Source organism: Hippopotamus amphibius, chromosome 5 (assembly GCF_030028045.1).
Source record: "Hippopotamus amphibius kiboko isolate mHipAmp2 chromosome 5, mHipAmp2.hap2, whole genome shotgun sequence".
In the NCBI taxonomy this organism is placed as follows: Eukaryota; Metazoa; Chordata; class Mammalia; order Artiodactyla; family Hippopotamidae; genus Hippopotamus; species Hippopotamus amphibius.
This window is the reverse complement of record NC_080190.1, coordinates 15392305-15415883: the sequence shown is the minus strand read 5'-3', so window position 1 is coordinate 15415883 and position 23579 is coordinate 15392305. Positions and strand designations below refer to the sequence as shown.

Here is a 23579-nt window from a genome sequence, read left to right as displayed (position 1 = left end):
TTGTCCCTCCCCGCCCCTTTCCCCTTTGGTAACCAGAAGTTTGTTTTCTATGTCTGTGGGTCTATTTCTATTTTATATATAAGCTCATTTGTATCATTTTTTTAGACTCCATATATAAGTGATATATGTTTGTCTTTCTCTGACTTCACTTAGTATGGTAATCTCTAGATCCATCCATGTTGCTGCAAATGACATTATTTCATTCTTTTTAATGGCTGAGTAATATTCCATTGTGCATCTGTGTGTGCGTGTGCATGTGTGCGTGTGTGTGTGTGTGTGTCTGTGTGTGTACCACATCTTTATCCATTCATCTGTTGATGGACATTTAGGTTACTTCCATGTCTTTGCTATTGTAAATAGTGCTGCTATACATGTATCTTTTCAAATTAGAGTTTTTGTCTTTTCTGGATATATTCCCAGGAGTGGGACTGCTGGTGAAACAGCCTTTTCTTGCTTGTGTTTATTTTTGGTTTTTTATCATGTTTTCTTTCCTTGCAGGTCTGCATTGGGCTTTAGAAGCAGGTGAGCACGTGATGAATTGGGAGGGATTCTAAGTGTGGCGCCTGTAACTGTCCAGGCTATTTTAAGCTCTTTAAACAGAAAAAGGCTCAAAGATGAGTGATGGGCTTCCTTGGCCATGTGGAAAGTTGTCTGGATGAGCTGTTTGCTCGCCAGCAGGTGAAGATCAGCATGGGAGGGAATCTGGCACTGCCTGAACATCTTACGTCAGGCACTTTCACTGACTGTCCCTCACAAACAACGAGACTGCTCCAGGGATGTGATTTCTGAGATATTTTACTTGAGCTTATTCTGGTCCAACATGCAATAGCCCTGCCCCCCACTCCCCCACCAACCCATCTGCCCGTCAAACACCAGCCAGCCTCTTGTGAAGGGCCTAGTTCCTACACATCTCCTCAAACAGCTTTGCTTCATGGAATGTCTTTACAACATGCTCCCTGCTGGGAGAAGTTTCCTGAAGCCTCTGGCTGAGCTGACAGGTCCACGACCACCCACCCACCCACACCCCCGCCCCCTCCACCTCCTCCTTCCCCTGACAGTTGGGCTGTTCATGCCTTTCCTTTTGGCCAATTGAAACACACCCCAATATCATGGACTTTCTCAAGTCTTACATTTTCCTCGAGTCCCTATGGCTTCTCCTCTTCATCCGGAGGCCCCTGCCTCCCTCTGTGCCTTCATCTTTCTCCACGCACTGAGCCCATCCCTCTAGGACCCCTCTCTTCAGGCTGGCAGAGGTCCACCTCCTCTCCTGCTTCACCGCCTCCTGGACCCACAGCGGCTCCCCTTCTGCGGTCCCCGCCGGCCTTACGGCTCCTGCCTCTGGCTGGTCACCAACGTCTTCCTGAAGTGAACCCAGCCCCTGTCTCCCTGCCACTTCCTTCCTTAGAATCTTCTCCCCACCCCATTTCATAGAAGAATTTTTCCCAGTGAACCACTCCTTCCCTCCCCCCCACCCCCTTTATCTCCTTGCTTTTCATGTTCCTCAAATGCTCCCACAGATGGAGTCTCAGCCTTGCCCTCAGCCCCCGGACAGACCTGCTTCAGGATGTGAGTGAGCTTCTAGCATATCACTTCTCCACCTGCAGGCCCTCAGGACCACGGTGGTCTCCCCTCCTCTAACAGTATCCTTGTTGCCATGGCACCCCACCCCCAGTGAGAAATCCTTTGAGGGATCCCCACGACCCAGGAAGAATTCCTTTGCCTGGCATTCAACGCTCAGTATGATCTTGTTCCTCCTCTTGCTGTTCCTCCTCTCTCTGCAGTCTTGCCCTTCGCCTGCTCCAAACACCTGCTCCCACAGCAGTCTGCTATGTTTTCTTCCCCCTGAGCTGTGCCTGGGCCATTCCTCCAGCATTAAACTCCTGCCTTTCCAGCTGCAGCCTGTCATAGGCCCCAATCCATCTTCTCCAGGGAGGATACCCTGATGCTGTCTTTGGGCAGAATCGCTACCAGTAAACACCCAACACCCACCACTACCCCCTCACAACACCCACCCATCAACTGCAGGCACTGTGTTTGTTTCCACACGGCCAGAATTTGCCTAGGACCTGCACAAAAAGTACTCAAAACAAAAGGTACTTGAAGAGATGAAAGCAGTGTTGCTGTTCTCACTGCTTTGTCTTCCTCTAGCCCTATTTCTCGAATTCTATTTATTTCTAGAATTCCCTAAATTTCTGCTGGTGATCACATCATACCAAATGCTTCCGATGTTCCCAGTTCTTTTGGGGTAGACCTCAATACACAAGGCTCTTGACTCACCTGATCTACACCCACCCATCGCCACGCCCATGGGAGCGGACGCTGAGCGGACGGCTATCTTCCACTCGGAAATTAGCCGTTTTCTTCATTCTGGGCCATCACGGCACAAACCACTGCACAAACCACTTCAAGGGCGAAGCAAGGGGGCTTATTCACCCGGTCAGCTTCTTCCACGGGGTCTGGGGTGGGAGGCCATGGAGGAGAGGGGGGGTAGCAGCAACGATTGCCAAGTGTTTGCTTTGTGCTGAGCCCCCAGGGAGGCAGTTAGCATCTCATATTTCACTTACTATCAAACGACCAGAGGCACAGTTACCTGCCTCCATATCAGAGAGATGGAACACCTTGCCCAAGATCACACAGCTGCTACTTGAGTCTCCTGCCTCTCTTTCTTTCGTTTGTTTTACTGAGATATACCCCAAACATACCATAAAATTCACCTCTTTAAAGAGCACAATTCAGTGGGTTTTAGTATAGTCACAAGGTTGTGCAAACATCACCACATCGAACTTCATCAGCCCTCAAAAGAAACCCACACCCCTGGCAGTCACTCCTCACTCCCCCTCCCCCCAGCCTCTGGCAACCCCTAAGCTACTTTCTGTCTCTATGGATTTGCCTCTTCTGGACATTTCCTACAAATGGAATCATACAGTATGCGGCCTGTTGTATAGGGCTCCTTTCACTTAGCATGATGGTACATGCCATAGCATGTGTCAGTACTTCACTCCTTTTTAAGGCTGAATAATATTCCAGTGTATGGGTGGATCCCATTTAGTTACCCATTCATTTACTGGTGGACATTTGGGTTATTTCTGCTTTTTGGTTATTGTGACTAGTGCTGCTACAAACATTCACGCACAAGTTGTTGTGTGAATATGTTTTCATTTCTCTTGATACATATCAAGGACTGGAACTGCCAGGCAGATGGTCACTCTGTGTTTAACCTTTTGAGGAACAGCCACGCTGCTCTCCACAGCAGCTGCACCATTTTCCCTTCCCAGCAGCGGTGCACGAGGGCGCATCCTGCTTTCTGAATACGAAGCCTACACTCTCTCCCCCGAGGCTGTCCTGCTCTCGTAGCTGGGCAGGTGCCCCCCACTCCCAGCACAGGCTCTGGCATGTACCCACCTTCAGCGCCTGCTCCTTAAAGTACTGCAGGGCATAAGCAAAGATTTCAAGGGCTTTGACTTTCTTGCCGTTTGCTGCCGTCAGGTCTGTATCCATGGTGAGGTCCTGGAGGGGGGACAGGAATGAAACAGGAAGAAGAAGAAGGAGGGACATGCCTTCTGGCCTTAAGCACTGCCACTCGGAGACCTGGGGAAGCCAGTGAGCCCTGTTTGAGTTTCCTGGTGTGCAAGGGGCAGACTAGGATAGCACATCCCCCAGGACAGCATCGTCCCCTGACTGTGTAGGAGGCCCTGGCTGTTCCCCTCAGCACCCACCTCCCTGCTCCCTCCTCCCCTCCCTCCCTCGTTTCCTCTCTCTCCTGGATCCTCTGGGAGCAGAGGTTTCCGGGCAGCGACAGAGCCCAGGAAGAAAGAAAGGCAGCAACGCCACTCCCGGTACAATTTACATACTGTTTCCACATGCGGACACACATGGTCACCCTTGGGAGCCCCCCTGATGGAGGCCTAGATAATTATGTCAACGCGCTGACATGCACGGTGCTAAACAGACACGAAGCTTTCACTACCCAATGAGCTGCCAGCCAAGTCACAAAAATAGAAGAGCCCCTATTTTAAGGCTTGTGCTGGCTAATCCTCTGGGAGCCCAGCATCACTGCCTTCCTTCCTCCGCCAGAAACTACAGCAGCTGCTGAGTGTAGCCCTTGGGTGGAAGATGCTCCATGAGATGCCGGATGGACTGAAGTCATTAAAAAATGATGAAAATAGTCCCTGGACGGTGGGAATGGGCAGAGAGGGGAGCACACATCAGAAGGAAGCCCCCAAATCGCCTGGAACCAGCAGACTCATGACCACCAGGGAAAAAAATCAGTGCGGCCTCTGGATTGATCCAGGCTGGGTAATTAGTCTTTGCCTTCAGAGCGTGAAGGGGGATCAATCTGCTACATCGGCCTTGTGGAGCCTGCCTGTCATCCTGACCCTCCGCACACGCTCACTCCTCCCGCACCTGAGGCTCAGCAAAGACACCCCAGCTTTGGCACCAGGAAGCCACAGGCTTGGAACTGAAAAATTCAAATTGAAAACATTCCTGGGCTTCCTTCCACCTGCAGGAGACTGCTGTTGGGCGCTGAATCCCATCAGGTGAAACAGGGAGGATGCATTTGGAGCAGAGGTCGGTCTGCTTCAGAGAGAGACAACCACACCCACGTGGAGGAGCACAGAGCCCTGGGAGGCAGGATGCCAGCTGCGGGGTTTCCCAGTAACATTGCTTCTGTCATCTGCAAACTCTTAACAGCAGACATACGGAAGCAATAAATAATAAGAGCTAGCAATTGACTCTAACTAAGGACGGCATGGTTCTAAGTGTTTTGTGTATTTTGATTCCTTTAATCCTTATGACAGCCCTTACAAAAGAACTCTCCGTGTCTCCATTTCACAGATAAGGTAAAGCAAGGCATGGAGAGGCTAAGTGACTTTGAATTAAGTATCTCAAACATGGCAGAGGTGGGATTTAAACCCAGGCCATCTGGCCTCAGGCTCTGTGGCCTTAAACACTATCACCATCCTGCATCTCTGAGTACTCAGAGTTAAGGAAAATTTAAGGGATAAAATGCTTCAGTTGAAAAAGTCCTATCCTATGGCCCAACATTTCGATGAAGCTTGGGGGAGGGTGCAGTCGCCGTGGCCATCTTACAGAACCCTGGCAAGTTGGAAGCAAAACTGCTTTGGGTGTTGGGTCTCCAATTATTGGGCGCTTGACTTCCTGAGCTACCTCCTTCCCCAGAGAGAGGGTTAACAAGCCAGTTGTTACTGGTTGTTACTTCCAAACTGGTTAGTGAACAGCCACTACACCCTGAGCCCCCAAACGCTCCCTAGCCCCCGCGTCCTTCCTGCAGGATCCCTTGATCTCCCAACAATCCTCCAGGTGAAGGCGGGTCTCCTGGCACAGCAGGGGGCTCCCAGCACCCCCTCTGCCCGTGCTCCATCCAGCCAGGGTCTCTACGATTGGTCAATTTCCAAAGCAAACAAGTTGCTAAATATTCTGAATCTCTCCCTGCCCACATATACATCAAAGTGCTGTGTGTTCCACAACAGTGTTGCGTGCTCCAGGTTGTTTCCAAAATCAAGGTGAATGGACCCTCGTTTCTGCTTGGGAGACACCTGACGGCCCCCAAGGGTGGGAAAGGCTGGAGGACCCTCCACTCTCGACTGCAGAGGACTTGGGCCTGGGGAGAGGCTGGCTCACCCCCGTGGTATGCAGCTTCATCTTGAACTTCTCCAGGTACAGCCACTGCTTGGCCTCGTTGGGATCCAGGTCATGGTAGAAGTCCCTGGCGGCGTACCCGAAACTGTGGAACTTCCTCTCGGGAGTCAACAAGATGGTGGTCGGAGTCTTCTGGCTGGACACCCCAGGGTCGCCTCCTTCCCATCGCCTGCCACCAAGGAAAGGCAGAGGTTATGGGCCTTCTTGCATAAGCCCAGTGCAGGTAGTGCTGATGTGAGCACCTACTGTGTGCATGGCTGTTCCAGATGTGGGTGCCCACGGTGGCTGCCAAAGGTGCCCAGTGGTTTAGCTGGTTGAGCGGTGACTAGAGACACAACTTCACTTAATAAGAGAAACAAAAGGGACACGTGCCAGGTTCTTGCTCAGTAGCAAAGTCTGCTTTATCCTTTCACTCAGCATTTACTGAGCATCTACTGCATGCCAGGTGCTGGTGACAGAGATGAAACATTTATGTCTCTGCCTTCAGATAACTCACAATGTAGTAGGTAATGTTTTTTGTTTGGTTGGTTGGTTTGGATTTGGGTTTTTTAATTTGCAAGCACTCAACAGCAGACGGATAACTGACTTGTATCCTCTTTGGAACAGGTAGGGTATAAACAAACACATAGATACCTGCCTCATCAGATGGAAATGAGGGGCCTGGGGAATTGTCCCAGAGGGGTCAGAAGAGGTAGAGGTGCCAGAGATGAGGCCTTGGAAAGAATGCAAGGCTCAGGAGAGACTTGAAGGAGGGACAGACAGCTGGATGCTGAAGGAGGGAAGGACACTGCAGGCTGCTCAGAGGTGGACAAGCTAAATGGCTGTGTGGTTAGAGAAAGCGTGTAAATGAGAAGATTGTGTACATGTGTGAAAAACGAAATTGGGAAGGTGGTAGGAACCAGACTGCAGAGAACCCTGAGGAGTGAGAGATTTAAACAGTGGGTAATAGGGAACCCCAAAAGGTTTTAGAGCAGGGGCAGGACAGAATCAGAGCTGCTATTGACAGGAGCAAACTGGACTGAAGGGAGGGAGACCGGAAGCCAGGAGGCTGAGGAGGAGGCTTGGGCCTTGAGGTGAGGGAGCTCACACAAGGGTGCAGAGCCCTGGGAGGAGAGAGAGGGGATGATGGGGGAGCAGCCGTCCAGAGGCAGAACCGAGCCAAATGGCCTCGGTGGTGAGCGGGTGCTAAGGGGCCCCAGGGGCCCCAGAGGTGTCAAGCTCAGGAGCCTTGAGGAGAGACTGCCCCTCACAGATGCCAGCAGCCCTGGCCAAGAAGGAGGCAGGGGGGGAACGTGGACAGCTTTATTTGAACATGCTGGCATTGAACTCCCAGGAGGGGCTTGAAGATGCAAGCCTGGGGTTCTGGAAGAGATTCAGGCAGGAAACAGACCTGGGCGCCCCCATACTGGGGTGACAGCCACAGCGACAAGGTGGATGAGAGTGCTGATGGAAACAGGGAGAAGGGAAGGAACCATACTCTCCACGTCTATACGCTGAAGAGGAGCCAGAAGCAGGGAGGGGTGCGTACAGACAGGCAGGCAGGCAGGCAGGCAGATGCGATGGATGACATCCTGGAACTGATGGGAGAGGCTGTGGAGCAAGCCGGGGGTAGGCTGAGCCCTAGGAAAGCTTCCTTCCTTCTTGCAGATAGAAAGAAGGAGAAAGGTAAAGAGAGTGGAGAAGGCAAGTGACTGGATGATTCTCCCTCCTTTGTGGCCACAGCAGAGAAGCCCCGGCTGCCAAGAGGCCAGGATGCTCTCTCCTCTATCAGGTCCTGGCGCAGCGGCTGTCTCCAGTCCTGCCACGAGCCCCATGACCCCTACGAGCAGCCTCTGGTGGAGACACAGTGCCCGAGGGGAAGCACACCTCTCTTCCTGGCCTGCCCTCCTGGGGAGGTGGGTGCACTCCTGGCTGGGCTCACACCTGCCCCCAACATCACAGGCCAGATGGAGAGCCAACCTCCGCCTAGATTTGCCACGCAGATGGGGCTGGAGTCATCCCTGGCCGGATTCCCAGTCAAGCCCCATCAGGATGCAGGCCTCCCTACCCAGGGAGCCAAAGTCCCCATGGGACTTTGAGAGGCAGGGGTGGTCCTCATCCCAGGCAGACACTGGTGCCTGGGCCGGGGTGCACTCCACACACAACCTTTCAGACATGGATTTTCCACTACTCGTAACACTGATGTTTGCAATAGGTAACGGACTTCCTGAGTTTTTGCCCTACAAACTTGTAATTCTTTATTTCTATTTAAATACAAAAAATTAAATTTTCCCATTCATAACTCTGTCGGTCTGGATCATGGTTATATTAATATGTCCTGACTGAAGTAAAATTCAGGTAGAACCTCCCTCCCAAATCTCTGCAATAACTAAGAAAATGTCCCTAGAGACCCTGAACTCTGCAGATGCTGTGTGAGGATTCCTCCCCAGCAAGTTCAAAGTTATTATTTCTGCTCTTTTCTTTTTGTTCATTGTATGACTATCCCTTTGAAATAACATTTCTTAAAACGACTACATAGAAGCTGATACATGTTATTCTAGCTTGTGATACAGAGCTCTTTCCTTTCTGAGGTTCCCACCTCAGGGATGGCAGAGCACAGACCCTCACAGCATCTGTCCGGCTAACCCAAAGCCGAATCCTGGTGGTGACGGAACACCGAGGGCTATGCCGCCAGTTCTCTACTAAAACCAGCTTTTCGTTATTTCCTGACAAGACGACACCCACGGGTCTCTGGAGCCTCTGGGACATCCAGTTTTCCAGAGGAAAGGCAGGGCCTAAATCAAGAGTGGGGTGGGGATCACTTTTATTATGACTTATGTTTTAAACATCACTATCTATAAAAAATGCATAAGATCTTATTCTGGGAGGGATAACTAAATTCCACAAGTACCAGCTGAAGGAATTGCAAAGCCATCACAATGTATCTTCAGAGCCATCTTTGGATTTGGAAAATTGAGGTGATAAATCCCTGGTTCCCAAAGCTTTGAGGGGCTGCAGACTGCAGGAAGGCGTGGGCCAGTCTGGGGGCGTGGGTGCTGGTGCCAGGATAGACCGGGGTCCTTGCAGACAGCCGATCACATGTGGATGGGGTGGACGCCAGGGCCGCTGTGTGATGAGCGGGGTGGGGGGAAGCGGCCCAGGAGACCCAGGGCAGCTTCAGGGTGAAGTTGGCTGAAATGAACCCCCTCCGCTTTCTCTCAGGCATGGTGCTTTACGCTTCTGGCTACTGTCATCTCTTGACTTCACTTGCAAGGACTAGCACCTTCCCTGCTTACATTTTACTGCGTGCTAAGTGCTTGATTGGAAATCTCATTACATTTGCACACACACTCTGTGAAGCAGGTACTGCCATTATCCCCATTTCACAGATGAGGAAACCAAGCTTCAGAAGGTTTAGCAATTGCCTGAGGTCACGCAGTGAGTGGCAACTGGATCTCCTCCATCACTAACACCCTGTGAGTCAGCGCCTCTTGCCTAGGCTACATGGTAGAGTCACCTGGTTTCAAACATACGGTCCAGGCCCTTTCCCAAACCAACTACGTCAGAATTAAACCAACACTCCTACAGACCAGGAACCTGGAGCCCAGAGATCAGAAGTGGCTTGCCTAAAGTGGCACACTGAGTTTGGGCCAAGCAGGACCAGAATCCAGGACCTGCCAACAAGTACCATTTACCTGCTCACTGTAATAATCTGCCTCCCCTCCCCTAAGTTTCCATGGTCACAGTGACTGGCGCCAGCACCTGCCCTTCCCTGCCCACAGCACTCACCTCATCACATGGATGCATTCTGGCTCCTTGGTGAAGCTGTAGGCATACCCACTGGACGTGGTCCCAAAGTCGACGGCCACCACCACGAGAAACGTCTGCTGCTCAGAGACGTTCGGGTCAGCATCGTTCTGCAGATACACCAAGTAGGGCACAGGGCACGGGTGGGCAATCAAGCCAGGCTTTCAGGAAGGTTCCGCCCTACCCCGCTGTGCACCCACTGCAGACAGAAGGACATTCCACATTCTGGTTCAAGTCTGCCACGTGGTGAGCCCTGGGGAGGGGGCAGGCCTGCCTCAAGCCCCCACCTGACCGACTCAGGGAGACATGGAGGTGCCTCCTGAACAGAGGGCCAGGCTGACTGGGGAGGGCACCTGCCTACACGTGCCCACCACTCCATTTATCAAACGTGCACGAACGTGGCTAATCGTGGAAACTCCTCCATCTGGGCTGGAAGCCCAGCGGTTCCATGAATGACACCATCTTCCCCCCACTGCCCTCCGACAGTCCCTGCACAGACCTCCAGACTCTGCTCAGGTGCCCTGTGCACCTGCCAGGTGACCCCTCAATCTGCCTGAGCATGTCGTGCGTGGGAGCAGGGCTCAGCATACCAGGGACCCTGCCCAGTCCTGCCACAGTCACATGACCCTGCTGAGTTCGGTCCCCTTTCCTCAAGTGAGTAGGTCAGGCTATTCCAGATTTCCAAAAAAATTTTTAAGCAGTGTAGACTTTCTGTTTTTAACATCCACAGGACTTCAAATTGTACCAATAAATTTTGGATTTGAAGAGTACTGGTTAGAGCAGGGGACGAGAGCCCCACGTCACACTGACCTTCATCACTCTGCCCCCCCATCCCCTTCAGGTGACCCTGAAGCTCTTACAGGGAACCCTCAGGGTACAGAGTTTGAAAACCACAAGACCCGGCCGTTAGGTGCCCAAGCCTCTCAGTTTTCCCAAGCCTGAGAGAGTCTCAGCATACAGGACTTTGCATGGAAAACCAGGACCGTTCCCGGAAAAGCAGGACAAGCTGGCGCCGCTGCCTACTGATGCTCTGAAGTTCTTCTCAGCAGGGTCTTCTTTGCAGATCTGAGCGGCTTGTGCAAAGCCACCCTTTCCTCTGGGTACTTTTCTCTGGTTTGCTACTTGGAAATCCCTTGAACAGCTGTCCCACAATACCCACCTTTGCAGTGAGGGGCAGGGTGGGAGCAAATGCCCAGTCACCACCCCCCTGCACTGCCCAGGTCTTCTCTCCTGGGCAGGCTGGTGCAGAAGCAATTACAGCCACAGCTTTTGGTCACGGCAGTTAACTGCAGTGCAAAAGCCACTGCATTGCACTGACTCACCCACCAGCCAGAGGCGGCTGCTTCTTCCAAGAGGATGCCTCTCAGTCTCTCAGCCCTGAATCTTTAAAAAGATGCTCCCACCCTGCCTGCTCATGTTACGCACACTCAGGCCAATGGCTGCAGAAACACCAGCCACACCATGGAAAGCCTTTCCTGACCCAGAGTGGGGAAGGGGCCTGGTAGGGCTCACATGGCTGGTAGCCATGAACAGCAGCACATCACGTGAGAGCCTCGGAAAGCAAAGGTAATCAGCACACATGCCCCCCCTCCCCCCGCCCCCCAACACACACACACACACACACACACACACACACACACACTTCTTACCACAATGTGGGACGGGGACAGAGGTGTTATTCCTGTGTCCCCCAGACTCCGGGCTGGAGACGAATATGCAGATGTGGGGGCTGTTTCTGAAAGGAAAGACAAGTGCACTGCTTAGAGGTGGTGTGGCCTGAGCCAGAGAGCAGAAACAAGGGCTGTGTGGCTTTGCTCCTGCAGGGACTCTTGCCCCTGGAAAGCCAGCTAACACGGGGCCAGGCCAAACTCCAGGCAGAAAGGTAGGGTGACTGATCTGGCACCCCCCCCCCGTTTGATATTTAAAACTTGACCAGATGAGACGCTCCTCTTCTCCCAGTGACCACCAGGCCTCTCACTATGTGCTGCCCGCCTCCCACTTAGCAGAGAGGCTGCCCGGTCCCCAAATCTACCCTCTGCAGAGCCTGTAGTTAACCCAGGCACCAGTATGGACCAGAGGAACCTGGAGCCCCCTGAGATGATGTGCGAAGTTTTGCATGCATTTTCTTGGAAGGGCATGCACAGCCTGCAGGTTCCCAGAGGGGTATGGGACCCCACCCCAAGGGTTAACAACCCTAAGCATAGGAATGGAGGACAAGAGCGATACTTCTAGAAAGAACTTCCTTGCTTCGCGGATCCGTCACCTCCTCCCTCCCTGTGGCACGAGGCCCCCCACAACATGCGGAACTCATGTCTCTTCAGTGATGCTGAAGGGTTTTAACATTCAACAAAAAAAAACCACACACAGCAGAAAGACATAGATTAGCTTTCCTGGGCCCCCAAGTGCGGCCCCACAAAAGACACGAGGTCAAACCAGAGAAGAGCCATCAGCGAGGCAGCATGAATATCACTTTGTCGATTCCCCTGCTCCTCCTGCAATTACCCAGACACAGATATCTGTTCTGAAACCTTGCCAAAGCCCTGAGGCTCTCCCCCAGGGATGAGTACCCAAGGAGAAGTCGCCCTGTCCCTGGTCAGGGCTGGCAGCTCTCCCTGCCCGCTGCTCAGGCCTGGCAGGCCCTGCAGAGCAGAACAAGGACTGCGGGCTCCCCCCTGCAGAGGTGATGGCCAGACCTTGGGCACCGACAAATCCCAGGCACCATCCAGAGTGTTCTGCAAATACTGCTCCGTTCATAGACTAATACCTGGTGGGGAAAAAATGGGTAATTTGCTACACCCATACCTGTGGTCAAGGAAACCCAGAGGGTACAGGGTATCTGAGAAAGACCCGTCTGCTTCTAGGGAAGCACTAGGAGTGGCTCCATCTGCCTCTTCTGCCAACTCACTCTGGTTAATCCCACATGCTTACTGATTTCTTTTTTTTTTCTTTTTTTTCCTGCTTGGTGAGAACTCAAACAGCATCATTACAGTGGGTGCCAAATGGGTTGAGGGAATAAAATGAATTATGAAAGAGTGGATGTGAAGCTTGAAATCTGCACAGCCACCTCCCCACTCTGCAGGCATGTGTTCCCTCTCCTCCCGATGAGGCTCAGTTCCAACCTTTGAGGGAAAGATGCAGGAGCAAGTGAGCACAGAGGCCAAAAATCAACTTGTGGGGCAAAGGAGTTAGACATTTCTCCAAAGAGGATATACTAATGGTCGATAAGCACGTAAAAGATGCTTAACTCATTAGTCATTAGGGAAATGCACTCATTAGTCATTAGGGAAATCGAAACCACAATGAAATACTGCTTCACATCCACTAGGATGGCTATAATTTTTTTAAAAAGAGGAAATAACAGATGCTGGCAAGGATGTGGAGATATTGGAACCCTGTATATATCTCATGGGAATGCAAAATGGTATAACCGCTGTGATAAACAGTTTGGTAGTTCCTCAAAAAGTTAAATATAGAATTACCATAGACACAATTACACTCCTAGGAATTCCACTTCTAAGTATCTCCCCAAAAGAATTGAAAACAGGGCTGCTTGTATGTGCATGTTCGCTGCAGTGTTATTCACAAAAACCAAAAAGTAAAAACAACCCAAGTATCCATCAACAGATAAACGGATAAACAAAATGTGGTATATCCATTCAATGGAATATTATTCAGCTATAAAAAGGAATGAAATTGTTATACATGACACACTATGGATAAACCTAGATAACATTACACTAAGTGAAATAAGCTGGACACAAAAGGACAAATACCATATTGTATTTAGAATAGGTAAATGAAATACTTAGAACAGGCAAATTCATAGAGACAGACAGTAGATTAGAGGTAGCCAGGGACTGGGGGGAGGGAGGAATGGGGAGTACAGAATTTCCATTTTGGGTGATGAAAAAATTTTTTAATGGTAGTAATGGTTGCACAACATGTGAATGTAATGCGTGCCACTGATCTGCACACTTAAAAATGGTTAAAATGGCAAATTTTGTTATATATACTATGCCACAATAAAAAAGATTTTACTAAAAAAAAATCAACTTGCTCATCTGAGAGGGGAAGTAATTTCCGATTCTACCAGCACCATGGCTCAGTGCTCTTGAAAAGAAAGTGGAGACGTGAGCCTGGCCCCTGGACCAGCCTGCTAAACTGCAGCTTCTTTGCTGATCTTTCAGCACAGGGTACCCCCTTCCATAAAAGCACAGGGAGTTCAGCAACTCCACGAGTGAGAAGTGTGCCCTGCCCCCACCGCCCCTCGGGCAACCTGCAGCGAGATGCCATCCTGCACTGGAAGCCACCCTCTCTCCACCTGCTACCTGGAAGGCCTGCGGCCATGTGTCCACATTTGCACAGAAGGTCTTGGAAGAAACCAAATGTCTAATTGCCCAGAAAATCTGCTGTTGGCAATTAGCAAACAAGCTATTATCTGCAGACAAACCATCCACCCCGCTGTCTGCTTGGTTCTAATTATCCCATCACTCAGCCCTTCTCAGAGCATGTCCCACTGACTTGTAAAATAGCACATGTTGGGCCACACAACTGAACACATGCCTCGGGCCCCCAGAGGACTCCAGAATATGTGAGGACAAGAACCAAGGATTTTTTTTGGTTCTCCCTGAACCTCCCTCCCAACCTGCCTCTGGTTCAGTACAAAATAAATCATTTGACTTGCTGATTACTCAGCCAGGCCTAGAGGCAATTGAACCTCATGGGCTTTCTCCATTAGAAATTAAAATGCAGCTACATTGTGCGATGATTTAAAACTGATTTGCATAGAAGGTATGGAGGAGTTACATTTTATAGACATTTGCATATCAAGCACACCCACATCTATAGCTCTATAGATCCCAAATCAAAGATAATTCACCAGTTAATGTGCATTGAATCACCACAGGAATACACAGAGCCTGTAGTGACAACTTTGTTCTCAAGCTAATATTTCTTTATTAAACTATTTAAGATGTCAAAGAGGAGCTCAAAAACTCTTAGGGAAAAGAATGTGGAAAAGCCTACTTTAGCCCCTGAGGGATGTGAGAAGTTTCTGGTGTGCTAATAAGCCCAACCAATCTTGAAAGCTTTCATTCAATAGGTATGTGATTAAGAATAAATTCAATGGGGTCAATGGAATATTAGCTATCGGTCTAGGATAATTGACAGAGCTAAGCTAATAGACAATAGGAGAGAGTTGATACATGGAATCTCTGAATGTACAAGGTACATGCTGTGTATCCTGGCTATCAGTTAAACCTAGGCCATTATCCACAGTAAGAAACACTGACTGTCATTAACTGTGACCCTGTTTATGCTTCTCTATAAAGCCAATATAATAACATCTGCCCAGTGACTACTCCCACCTACATGATACTCCAGTTCAGTACACACAGAGTGACTTGGGCACATCAGGAGGAGAAGAGAAAGGCACAGCTAAAAGCCCAACGAGAAGAGAATTTTAGAGCACAGGTTTGGAAGAGAGAAAGGAAGTTGATGAACAGAAAACTGATATCCATCTGCAGAGGTAAGGCGAGAAGACTAGTAAAAGAGATTAAAGAAAAATGCTTTACCAGACATGCAGTCAAGGGCAGAGCCTAGGGATCAGGGAGTTTTAAGAAATACCTACTCTGCTGTTCCAACTAGATTAAACAGACACTCAAAGCATCTTCCATGTCAAGCACTGAGTTACCCTGAAAGGCAGTAAGACAGAGGGATTTGGTGATTTCACATCACAGAATCAGAAAGACACAGAACATTTCAAGAATGCAAACTTCCAGCCGCAGAACTAGGCCAAGGAGGAAGAGACTGGAAGCTTTCTAGAAAACCAACAGAAAATAATCATCAGGTCTTCTCTGTGATTAGTTTTAGATGATTTGCTGTTACTTATGTCTTATATACCCACTGCACATAAGTAAGCAATCTTTACTACATGTAAGTATATAATCCTTTTTAGTTTAGTGAATCTAAAAATAGATAAGGGTGTTCCTGGGTTCACTCTTAACCTGGAATTCAGCCCCCAAAACATTCTTCAACCAAGTCATTTAAAAAATAATTTTTGCAGCAAAGAGGAATATATAAATAAATGAAAATATTTATGGAGCCAAGTAGAGGATATAAATAAGTAAAAATAACAAGTCTCCTGCCACACGATTTTTTAGACCCTAAAGCAGGTAGTAGAGGAGGAACTGGTTGAACTTGTGAAGCTTGCCTTAACACTGTAATAATTAAAATATAGGCTTCATCAGGGTTCCTGCTATAAAACACGAGACGTAAAATTCAGACACATTTTTATTTGCTCCTGGCTCTAATGGCTTTAATCAAAGCAGACACTCCTAAAATAAAAAATAGTCGTGATAAGAGGACCTCAGAGACAGCCATAATTGATGAACTTGCTGTTGCTCTTCTCTGCTAGAGACATTAGTCATCAAATGGCCGTGAGCAAAATCGGGGACTTTCTGAGATACATAAAATCGATCCTGCTCCATAAATACAACATTTTTAAAGATGAAGACAGAACCATTGGGCTGACTTTATTTTACAAGCCTCCAGGCTCATGCGAAATGACAGGTGGCCTCAAACAATGGTGACTCCCCAGCTTTTTCAAATAGGCATCCTTGCTAGCTTTCAGATTTCTGTTCTATCAAACAAATGCTCGATCTCAAAAGGATTTTTAAGGTCTGGTCCTTATGATTTTTAAAATGCAATATACACGTTCATTTCTTCTCTCCTGCTAGCCGTGAGATAATAGATATTTGCTGACAATTGCCTAAAATTAGGCTATTTGAAAAAAGCTCTCCCTTTCTCTCTTCTATATGCCCTCCCTGTAGTGTCATCTTTGAAAATTGATCAGCTCAAGGTCATGTGTAGGTTACTGGCAAATACCTTTTAAGAAGGAAAATTAAAAATTTTTATTACCCTATAAGAGGCTGCATGCCTAGCTGAACTAATGTAATGCATTATTACCGTAAACTGAACTTCCATTTCAGTAAATAATTTATGGGTTTTTTTTTTAATCACCATGGTTGATGTCCAGAGTAAATGGAAATTTTATTGGTGTGAACCGAGAGACTCTCCTGGCTTCAAAGAACACTGAGTGTAAACTAGCTGCTCTCTAAATGCTAAATAATAATTATGGAAATGAGCGTTTACAATGGCAGAAACCACAGCACCAGGCAATGGGGGGCTATGTCAGGCCCATCCTGACACTGGGCAGCATCTTCCAGTTATCCTCCCCCTCACTGAATGGTTTAGGAAATGAGATGTCCCAGTAAGAGAGAACTGGGGCCATAGGACAGTGAGATGCCCAAGTCCCTGCAACTCCAGACCATGAGTGGGGGCAGTTCACAATTTCTTTCTTAACCACAGGTTCACAGGCACATGCGTGTCTGGGCAGCTGCTGGGGGAGGTGTGGAAATGCTTTCTAGACCAACAGGTCTTCCCACTAATTTTCATGAATTATATTCAGCAATTTCACAGCCACCGCCCACTGGGACCCAGCATTTGGAGGGGCTCCATCAGATCACCTCACAGGTGACATTAAGATATTTTGTCCACCTGAATTCTCTTTCACAGACTCTGGGCTCATCTGGACAAGGCCATGCCTTGCTTAATCTCTGATTCCTCAGCTCCTGACTTGTCACAGGCACTCAATAAATGTTGAATGGATAAACAGTTGGCTGAATGGACATATGGAAGGATGGATGGATGGGTGGATGGATGGATGGATGGATGGATGGATGGATGGATGAATGGATGGATGGGTAGTTGGGTGGTTGGGTGGATAGATGGCTGAGGAGATGAATGGGTGAGTGTATGGATGGTGGGTGGATGGATGGATGGATGGATGGATGGATGGATAAATGGATGGGTGATTGGGTGGTTGGGTGGATAGATGGATGGATGGATGGATGGATGGATGGATGGGTAAATGGATGGGTGGGTGGGTGGGTGGATGGATGGATGGATGGTTAAATGGATGGGCATTTGGGTGGTTGGGTGGATGGATGGTTGGATGGACGGATCGATGGATCAATGGATCGATGGGTAAATGGATGAGTGGATGGATGGATGGATGGATGGATGGATGGATGGATGGATGGATGGGTGAATGGATGGATGGATGGATGGATGGATGGATGGATGGATGCATAGCTGAGTGGTTGGGTGGGTAGATGGATGGAGTGGGGGGGGTGTTTCTATGTGTGCCCAAAAGTGGACTCAGTGACTATCCATAGATTTGGAGAGCCACTGAAGTCTTTCCCAACTGAGGCATCAATCCCCACCCCCAAGTGAGGATATTAGTAATACACATGCTGAGTTACCTCCAACAATGTGGGTTCAGATCTCAAATACCCCCCCAGACCTGCCTCTCTCCTCAGATGTCCTCTTCGGCCAGTGCAACCACCACAGCTCCCAGACTGGAGATTTCCTAGACTTCTCCCTCCCTTCTCATTGCACTCCCACACCCTGTCACTCCTACTTCTTAGCATCTCTCACAGTCACCCTTCCTCTGCAGCCTCACCACCGCAACCTGGGTCCAGACCCTGCAGACCCTCATCAGGGCTCCTGCACAGCCTCTCTCGGTCTCCCTGCTCTGAGTCTCCCCATCCAAGTCATGCTCCCCTGCAGTCAGAGCCATCTGGTCAAAACTGAGGTCTGCTCACATTACTCGCCCAGACCAGGGCCTTCTATTCCCACCCCCACAGGATAAATCTAGCACACAGCTAACACCCAGGCCTTTAAAAGTCCACCCCATCTCCCTCTGCAGCCTCATCTCTCTCCGCTGCCCCCAGCCCTGGCTCCACCTAATCCTTTCACAGGCCCTGGAACATCTGTGCTCAATCCAGCCTCCAGACCTTTGCACATACTCTTCCCCTGCCTGGAGTGCACCCCACTTTCGCCCCATCCTCCAAGGAACTCCACCTCCAAAAGTCGGTCCCCTCTGTTTAAGGAAGAGCCTTCTCTGCTCTCTCGGTACAAAGGAGAGAGGAACCTGCTCATCAGCGCCTGGGGATTGACTGGCCAACCCAGACTTGCAGAAACGCTAAGGACAATGGCCAGGTTTCATCGAGAAATAAATTACAAGGAAAATACACAGGAAAGAAGGAGGGGAAGCTACAAATTAGACAGTCTCCAACTTTGATGTGCATCAGAATCACCTGCTCATTAAATCAGATGTGCTGACCCCACTCCAAAATTTCTACTCCAGTAGGTCTGGGAATGCTGAGTATTTGCATTTCTAATGAGTCACCAGGCCATCTGGATCAGTCCCAGAGATAGGCTGCGATAGCTTAAAAGACACTTAAAAGACAAAGCAACTCCTGTCACTTCAACACTTGGATCTTTATTGGACCAGGATTCAAATGAGCAAAAAAATTTACACCATTTATGAGACAACTGGAAATGTAAACACTGACCCAATATTGATAATATGAAGAAATTACTGTTAATGGTGTAATTATGTAATTTTTAAGAGTTTTGTTATCCTTTAGAGATACATTCTGTAATATTTAAAGATGAAACAATATGATATCTGGGATTTTCATCAAAATAATATGGGAAGGGGCTTCCCTGGTGGCGCCGTGGTTAGGAATCCACCTGCCAATGCAGGGGACATGAGTTCTATCCCTGCCCCAGGAAGATCCCACATGTTGCAGAGCAACTAAGCCCATGTACCACAATTACTGAGGCTAAAAATAATAATAATAATAATAATAATAATAATAATAATATGGGAGGGGAGGGACAGAGATTAAATGATATTGGCCACAAATTGATAATGATTGAAGCTGGTGACTGATTCATGGGGGCGCAATACATCATTTGCCCTACTTTTGTATATGCTCTACATTTTCCATGATAAAAGTGTCTGTGTTTTAATGTACCAGCTTCATGTCCGTCTCCCTCGTGTCAGGAGGGTAAGATGATATTTTTCTTAGGCTGTGTATCAATCAGAGCACCTAGCCCATACATGGTAGGTGCTCCAGACCTTTGTCAAGTGAATGAACAAGCTAGTAAGCATATACATTCATTTAAACCTATACACGTGGACTCTGAAGGCCTGGGAAGGTTTCAGACGTGGGTCACTGGTGGGTGAGGGGCACAGGTCCAGCTGGCTTCTCTGGAGCCGAGGCTGTTGGGACAGCCCTTGAAGGAGTCTGAATTTCAGCAGGACCCACCCGGTCCCCTTGCAGGCAGCAAAGCAGGTGTCTGACCACCAGCTGAGCGGCTCCCACTGCGAGGTGGGCTCTAGCCCAGCCTCAGATACAAGGTCCTCCTAGACTTTGAAACCAGCTCTGTAAACTCATGGTCTCAGAGGAGGCAGGGGGCTGTCCCCCGCCTACTGCTGGGTCCCTCCATGCTCTGAGGAATGGGGACCTGCCCCTGCAGACAGGCAGGGTTTCTCTAAGGACCTGGACACACCCTTTTTGCTGTGTTCAGACTTACTGGGCTCCCAACTCCACGAGGGAGGGGCAAGAAGCCTCAGTGAAGGCCTTGGCGTCGCCTCACCACCCTGAGGAATGGCCAGCATCAATGCCAATGTCAGATGTCACCCTGTGACCCTTTGTACTAAAAGAACAAACACGGAGGCCTCCAGAAAGGGAGGGCGTGTCCTGCGGGGACCAGGCTGCAGGCACAGCATCCTCCACGCTCAGGCAGGGCAGCCAGTGTGGGCTGCAGGGTCAAGGGCCGTGTCTCCTCAGAACCAGGGCAGCTTGAGAACAGGAGCAAAGCTGACGTTGGCTCCTTGGCTGCTGTTCTCAGAGGAAAGTAAGGAAAGCAAAATGGCTTCTAATGATGATGCAGAACATGGCATGGCCGGGGGAGAAAGCGGAGGTCTGAACGCTGGCTTGTGAGCCTGGAGAAACTACCTCCCCTCTCCCCAGCACATCTTCTCCCTCCATGAAGTGGGAATTCGGATGCTCAGGGCCTCTATCACTGTGTTTCAATGAACAAAGGAGGTACACCCTCGGAAATATATAACAGCCCTCACCCACCGTTTGCTGAATTCCTTCATGGGGTCAGATATTTACGTTTTGTTTTAGTTTAGTCTGTTTTGCAAGTGTATTAAACTCAAATTATTAATTTGAAATTATTAGAAATGTGCAAACCCACAGATCTATTAGGAAAGCTATCATGGTCGGCACTCACTGAAAGTGAATTTCATGCCGCACTAAGAGCTTTACAGGTGTGGTTCGAGAAAGCCTGCTATTAAGGGGCTGGAGGTAAGGTCGATGGATGAGAAAAGTAGTGCCTAGAAGGTTAAGAAAGAAGCCTACACTGTTAGGATGCGGCCCAGCTGGATTCAGAGCCTGCACCCCTGCACCATACCCAACACCAGGTCCCGCACAGGTATCATTTCTCTTGAAAGATGAAACTACAAAAGGGAGGTGTTAACTTAAATCCCCATTTCACAGATGAGTAAAGAGTGCGGAGGAAGTCTGGAGGTCACAGTGACAGGGCACCCCCAGGCCCCAGCTGCTGTGTCTGCCTCCAGGCTCAGAAAACTGCATGGCTCACCCTTCCTTGGGCTCCGAAGCTGAACAGCGTTCTCCATTTCAAAAGCCATAATTCTTCAAATCCAAATTTCAGGGTGGAGAGGAGCTATGATAACACAGAGGTTCAGAGTCAGGGAAGCCTGGCCTCAAATCCTAGCATGGCCACTTCCCAGAGGCATGCCCTGGGGGGAGCTACTTATCCTCTTCAAGCCTCAGTTTTCTCACCTGGAAATGGGGGGAAGGGGATCGTGATGATGGTGATGTAGTTTTAGGATCACTGTAAAATAATGCATGAATAACTGAAATAATATCTACAAGACCTGGTGCATGGCAAGCACTTGATAAATTATAGATGCTATTTATTATCGTACCACAATCATCACCAAATTAGTCCAACTGCTGTTGAGAAAAAAAAACTGCCATGTGCTTAAATCAGGGGACAGGCAGAGCCCCCACTTATGCACAAGGGCAGCAAATGCATTTCCTTTACAGCATGCTTCTCTGGGCTTATAAATCAAGTATAAAAAGTCTCCCCAGACAGAAACTTGGCACATGGAACCTTCGGGAAAACTCTTAATGATGGGAAACATAAGGACCTTGCTGCCACGGGTGAGGGAGACTGTCTGGCCCTGACTTCCCGCTCAGGCCATCTGCTCACCTCAGGGGCACTTTCAGAACAACCCCGGAGAACCTGGGAAACCACGTGGGCCTCCTCGCCACGCAATTAAACTCAGGCTTTCCTGTCCTCAACAATGAAGCACATTTTCGAACTGACCAGCTACATGAAGAATCACTCTCCCACCAAGGAAAAGATTCCACCTGCCTGGATGCCTGGAAGGCCAGGGTTTAGACTTCCCCAATTTCTGTCGTGAACAGCCTTCGGACGGCTCAGCCCACAGAGGCCACGGCACGGCTGGCACTCACTGTACTGAGACTAAAGCCAGCGGCAACGACATTCCAGCCTGCTGGTCGCCGCCGGAGTGGGACCTTTCACCTCCCAGACACTCACCACCTGTCCCTGGGGAGGGCAGGGGGAGAGGCAGAACAGGGCGTAAGGGTTGGGGAGACAGATGGCTGATTTCGCCCCTTCAGCTGGACCCTCCTGAAGAGGGAGGACTGTGCCACCTCCAGGCAGGAAGGGTTGCCCTTAGTCGACTTGCACCCCAAGCCAGAGCCCGAGCACAAACCCCCATATGCTTCCAGTGCCTGAGAGCTGAGACTCGTGCATGTTACAGACCCCTCCGAGGAGTGTCTTAATGGAAGAAATATCCCAAAACAGAGGTGCAGTTTGTGCACTGCACATAGGCACCCACCTCGGGGGACTTCTCCCAAGCAGAATTGCATCCACCCCTAGGTAGGGGTGCCATTTTCTTTCCCCAAAGGTGCCCTCCCAAGCCATGAAATGAAGGGCTAGATTACCTACAGCACCTTTTTCCAATTTTCGCACCCAGAGAAGATCTGTCTCTAATTTGTCTAAAAGTACCATAAGAGGCAGCCATGGCACTTAATCATCAAAAAAGGGAAGGAAATGCCTGGGAAGGTACTGAGTTCCCCATCACTAGAGGAGTTCAAGCTGAGGCCAGGCAATCACTTAGCTGTAGAAAAGCAACAGAAGGTCAATAAAAAGGAGGTGGGACTGGGGAGGAGTGGAAACCAGGCTGTATGGATTGAGGCATTCGACCCAGATTCACTGAGCATGTGACTCACTACCTGCTGGATACAGTAGAAGCAGTGTGGCACTGTGGTTAAGCACAGGGGTGTTGGACCTGTTGGGACTGGTTCAAATCCCAGCTCAGTTATTTACTGATCTTGCCGCATCCACCCCAAACCCATTTCTCCCTTCTTAACTGAACCCCAATTTTACATGACTGGGGGAGGGGTGACCCTTCCCCAGATCCAGGGTAGATCCTGAATAGCCTGAACCAATCATGGCAACCCCCTTCCCCTTCCAATGATGGACGAGGGAGTGGGTTTGTGACCCACAGTTCTGGCTGATGGGGCATGAAGGGAAGTCTGCTGGAGCCTCCTAGGGAAGAAATGTCCTGACTCTCGAGTTGAGCCCACAAGACCAGCACCGGTGGCCGCCATCTTGCCACCAGCCCAAGATGCAGCCAGCATGGAAAGAACCTCCACCCATCCTTCAGGGGGTCCATGAGCTGCCAAATACCTGCCTTGGTGCCTGCCAGACCTCTGGGCTTCCCATGCACGGTCACAACTAATTTCCTTTTTCCAGACACAAGATAAAGTCAGGTTTTCCAAGCTTTGTAGCTAAAAACTGATTTGCAGGTGTGCAATCTTGAACAAGTTACTAAACTTCTCTGTGGTTCAGTTTTCCTTCTGTATTAAACAGAGATAATAATAACTCTTACTTCCTAAGATTGAGAATTCAATAAGAATAATGCAGGCTAAGGTCTTAACAAGTGTCGCTATTATTCCTTACTGTGTCTCATTTTATCTTTACAAACAACCCAATGAGGTAGGAAATAGGTAGTTACTAGCCCCATTTAACAGCAGAAGAAACCAAGGCAGAGAGAGGTTAAGTGATTCCCCCAAATTTCACAGCTAGTAAGTGTCTGTCTCCAATGCCCAAGCTTTTTCCCTCCACCACATTCCAGCCCTGAGGTTCCAGGA

The 23579-nt window shown here is 49.3% G+C and overlaps 1 protein-coding gene across 1 annotated transcript in view; it reads right to left on the bottom strand.

Annotated features, from left to right (window-relative positions):
- Positions 1–23579, bottom strand: part of HSPA12A (heat shock protein family A (Hsp70) member 12A) — a 68995-nt gene that overhangs the window by 19741 nt on the left and 25675 nt on the right. Inside the window, exons 2-5 of the mRNA XM_057737610.1 lie at positions 11097–11182; positions 9430–9557; positions 5644–5830; positions 3403–3507 (exon numbers count right to left, since the gene is read on the bottom strand). Coding sequence (XP_057593593.1) covers positions 3403–3507; positions 5644–5830; positions 9430–9557; positions 11097–11182 — 506 coding nt within the window. The remainder of the gene's footprint in view (positions 1–3402; positions 3508–5643; positions 5831–9429; positions 9558–11096; positions 11183–23579) is intronic.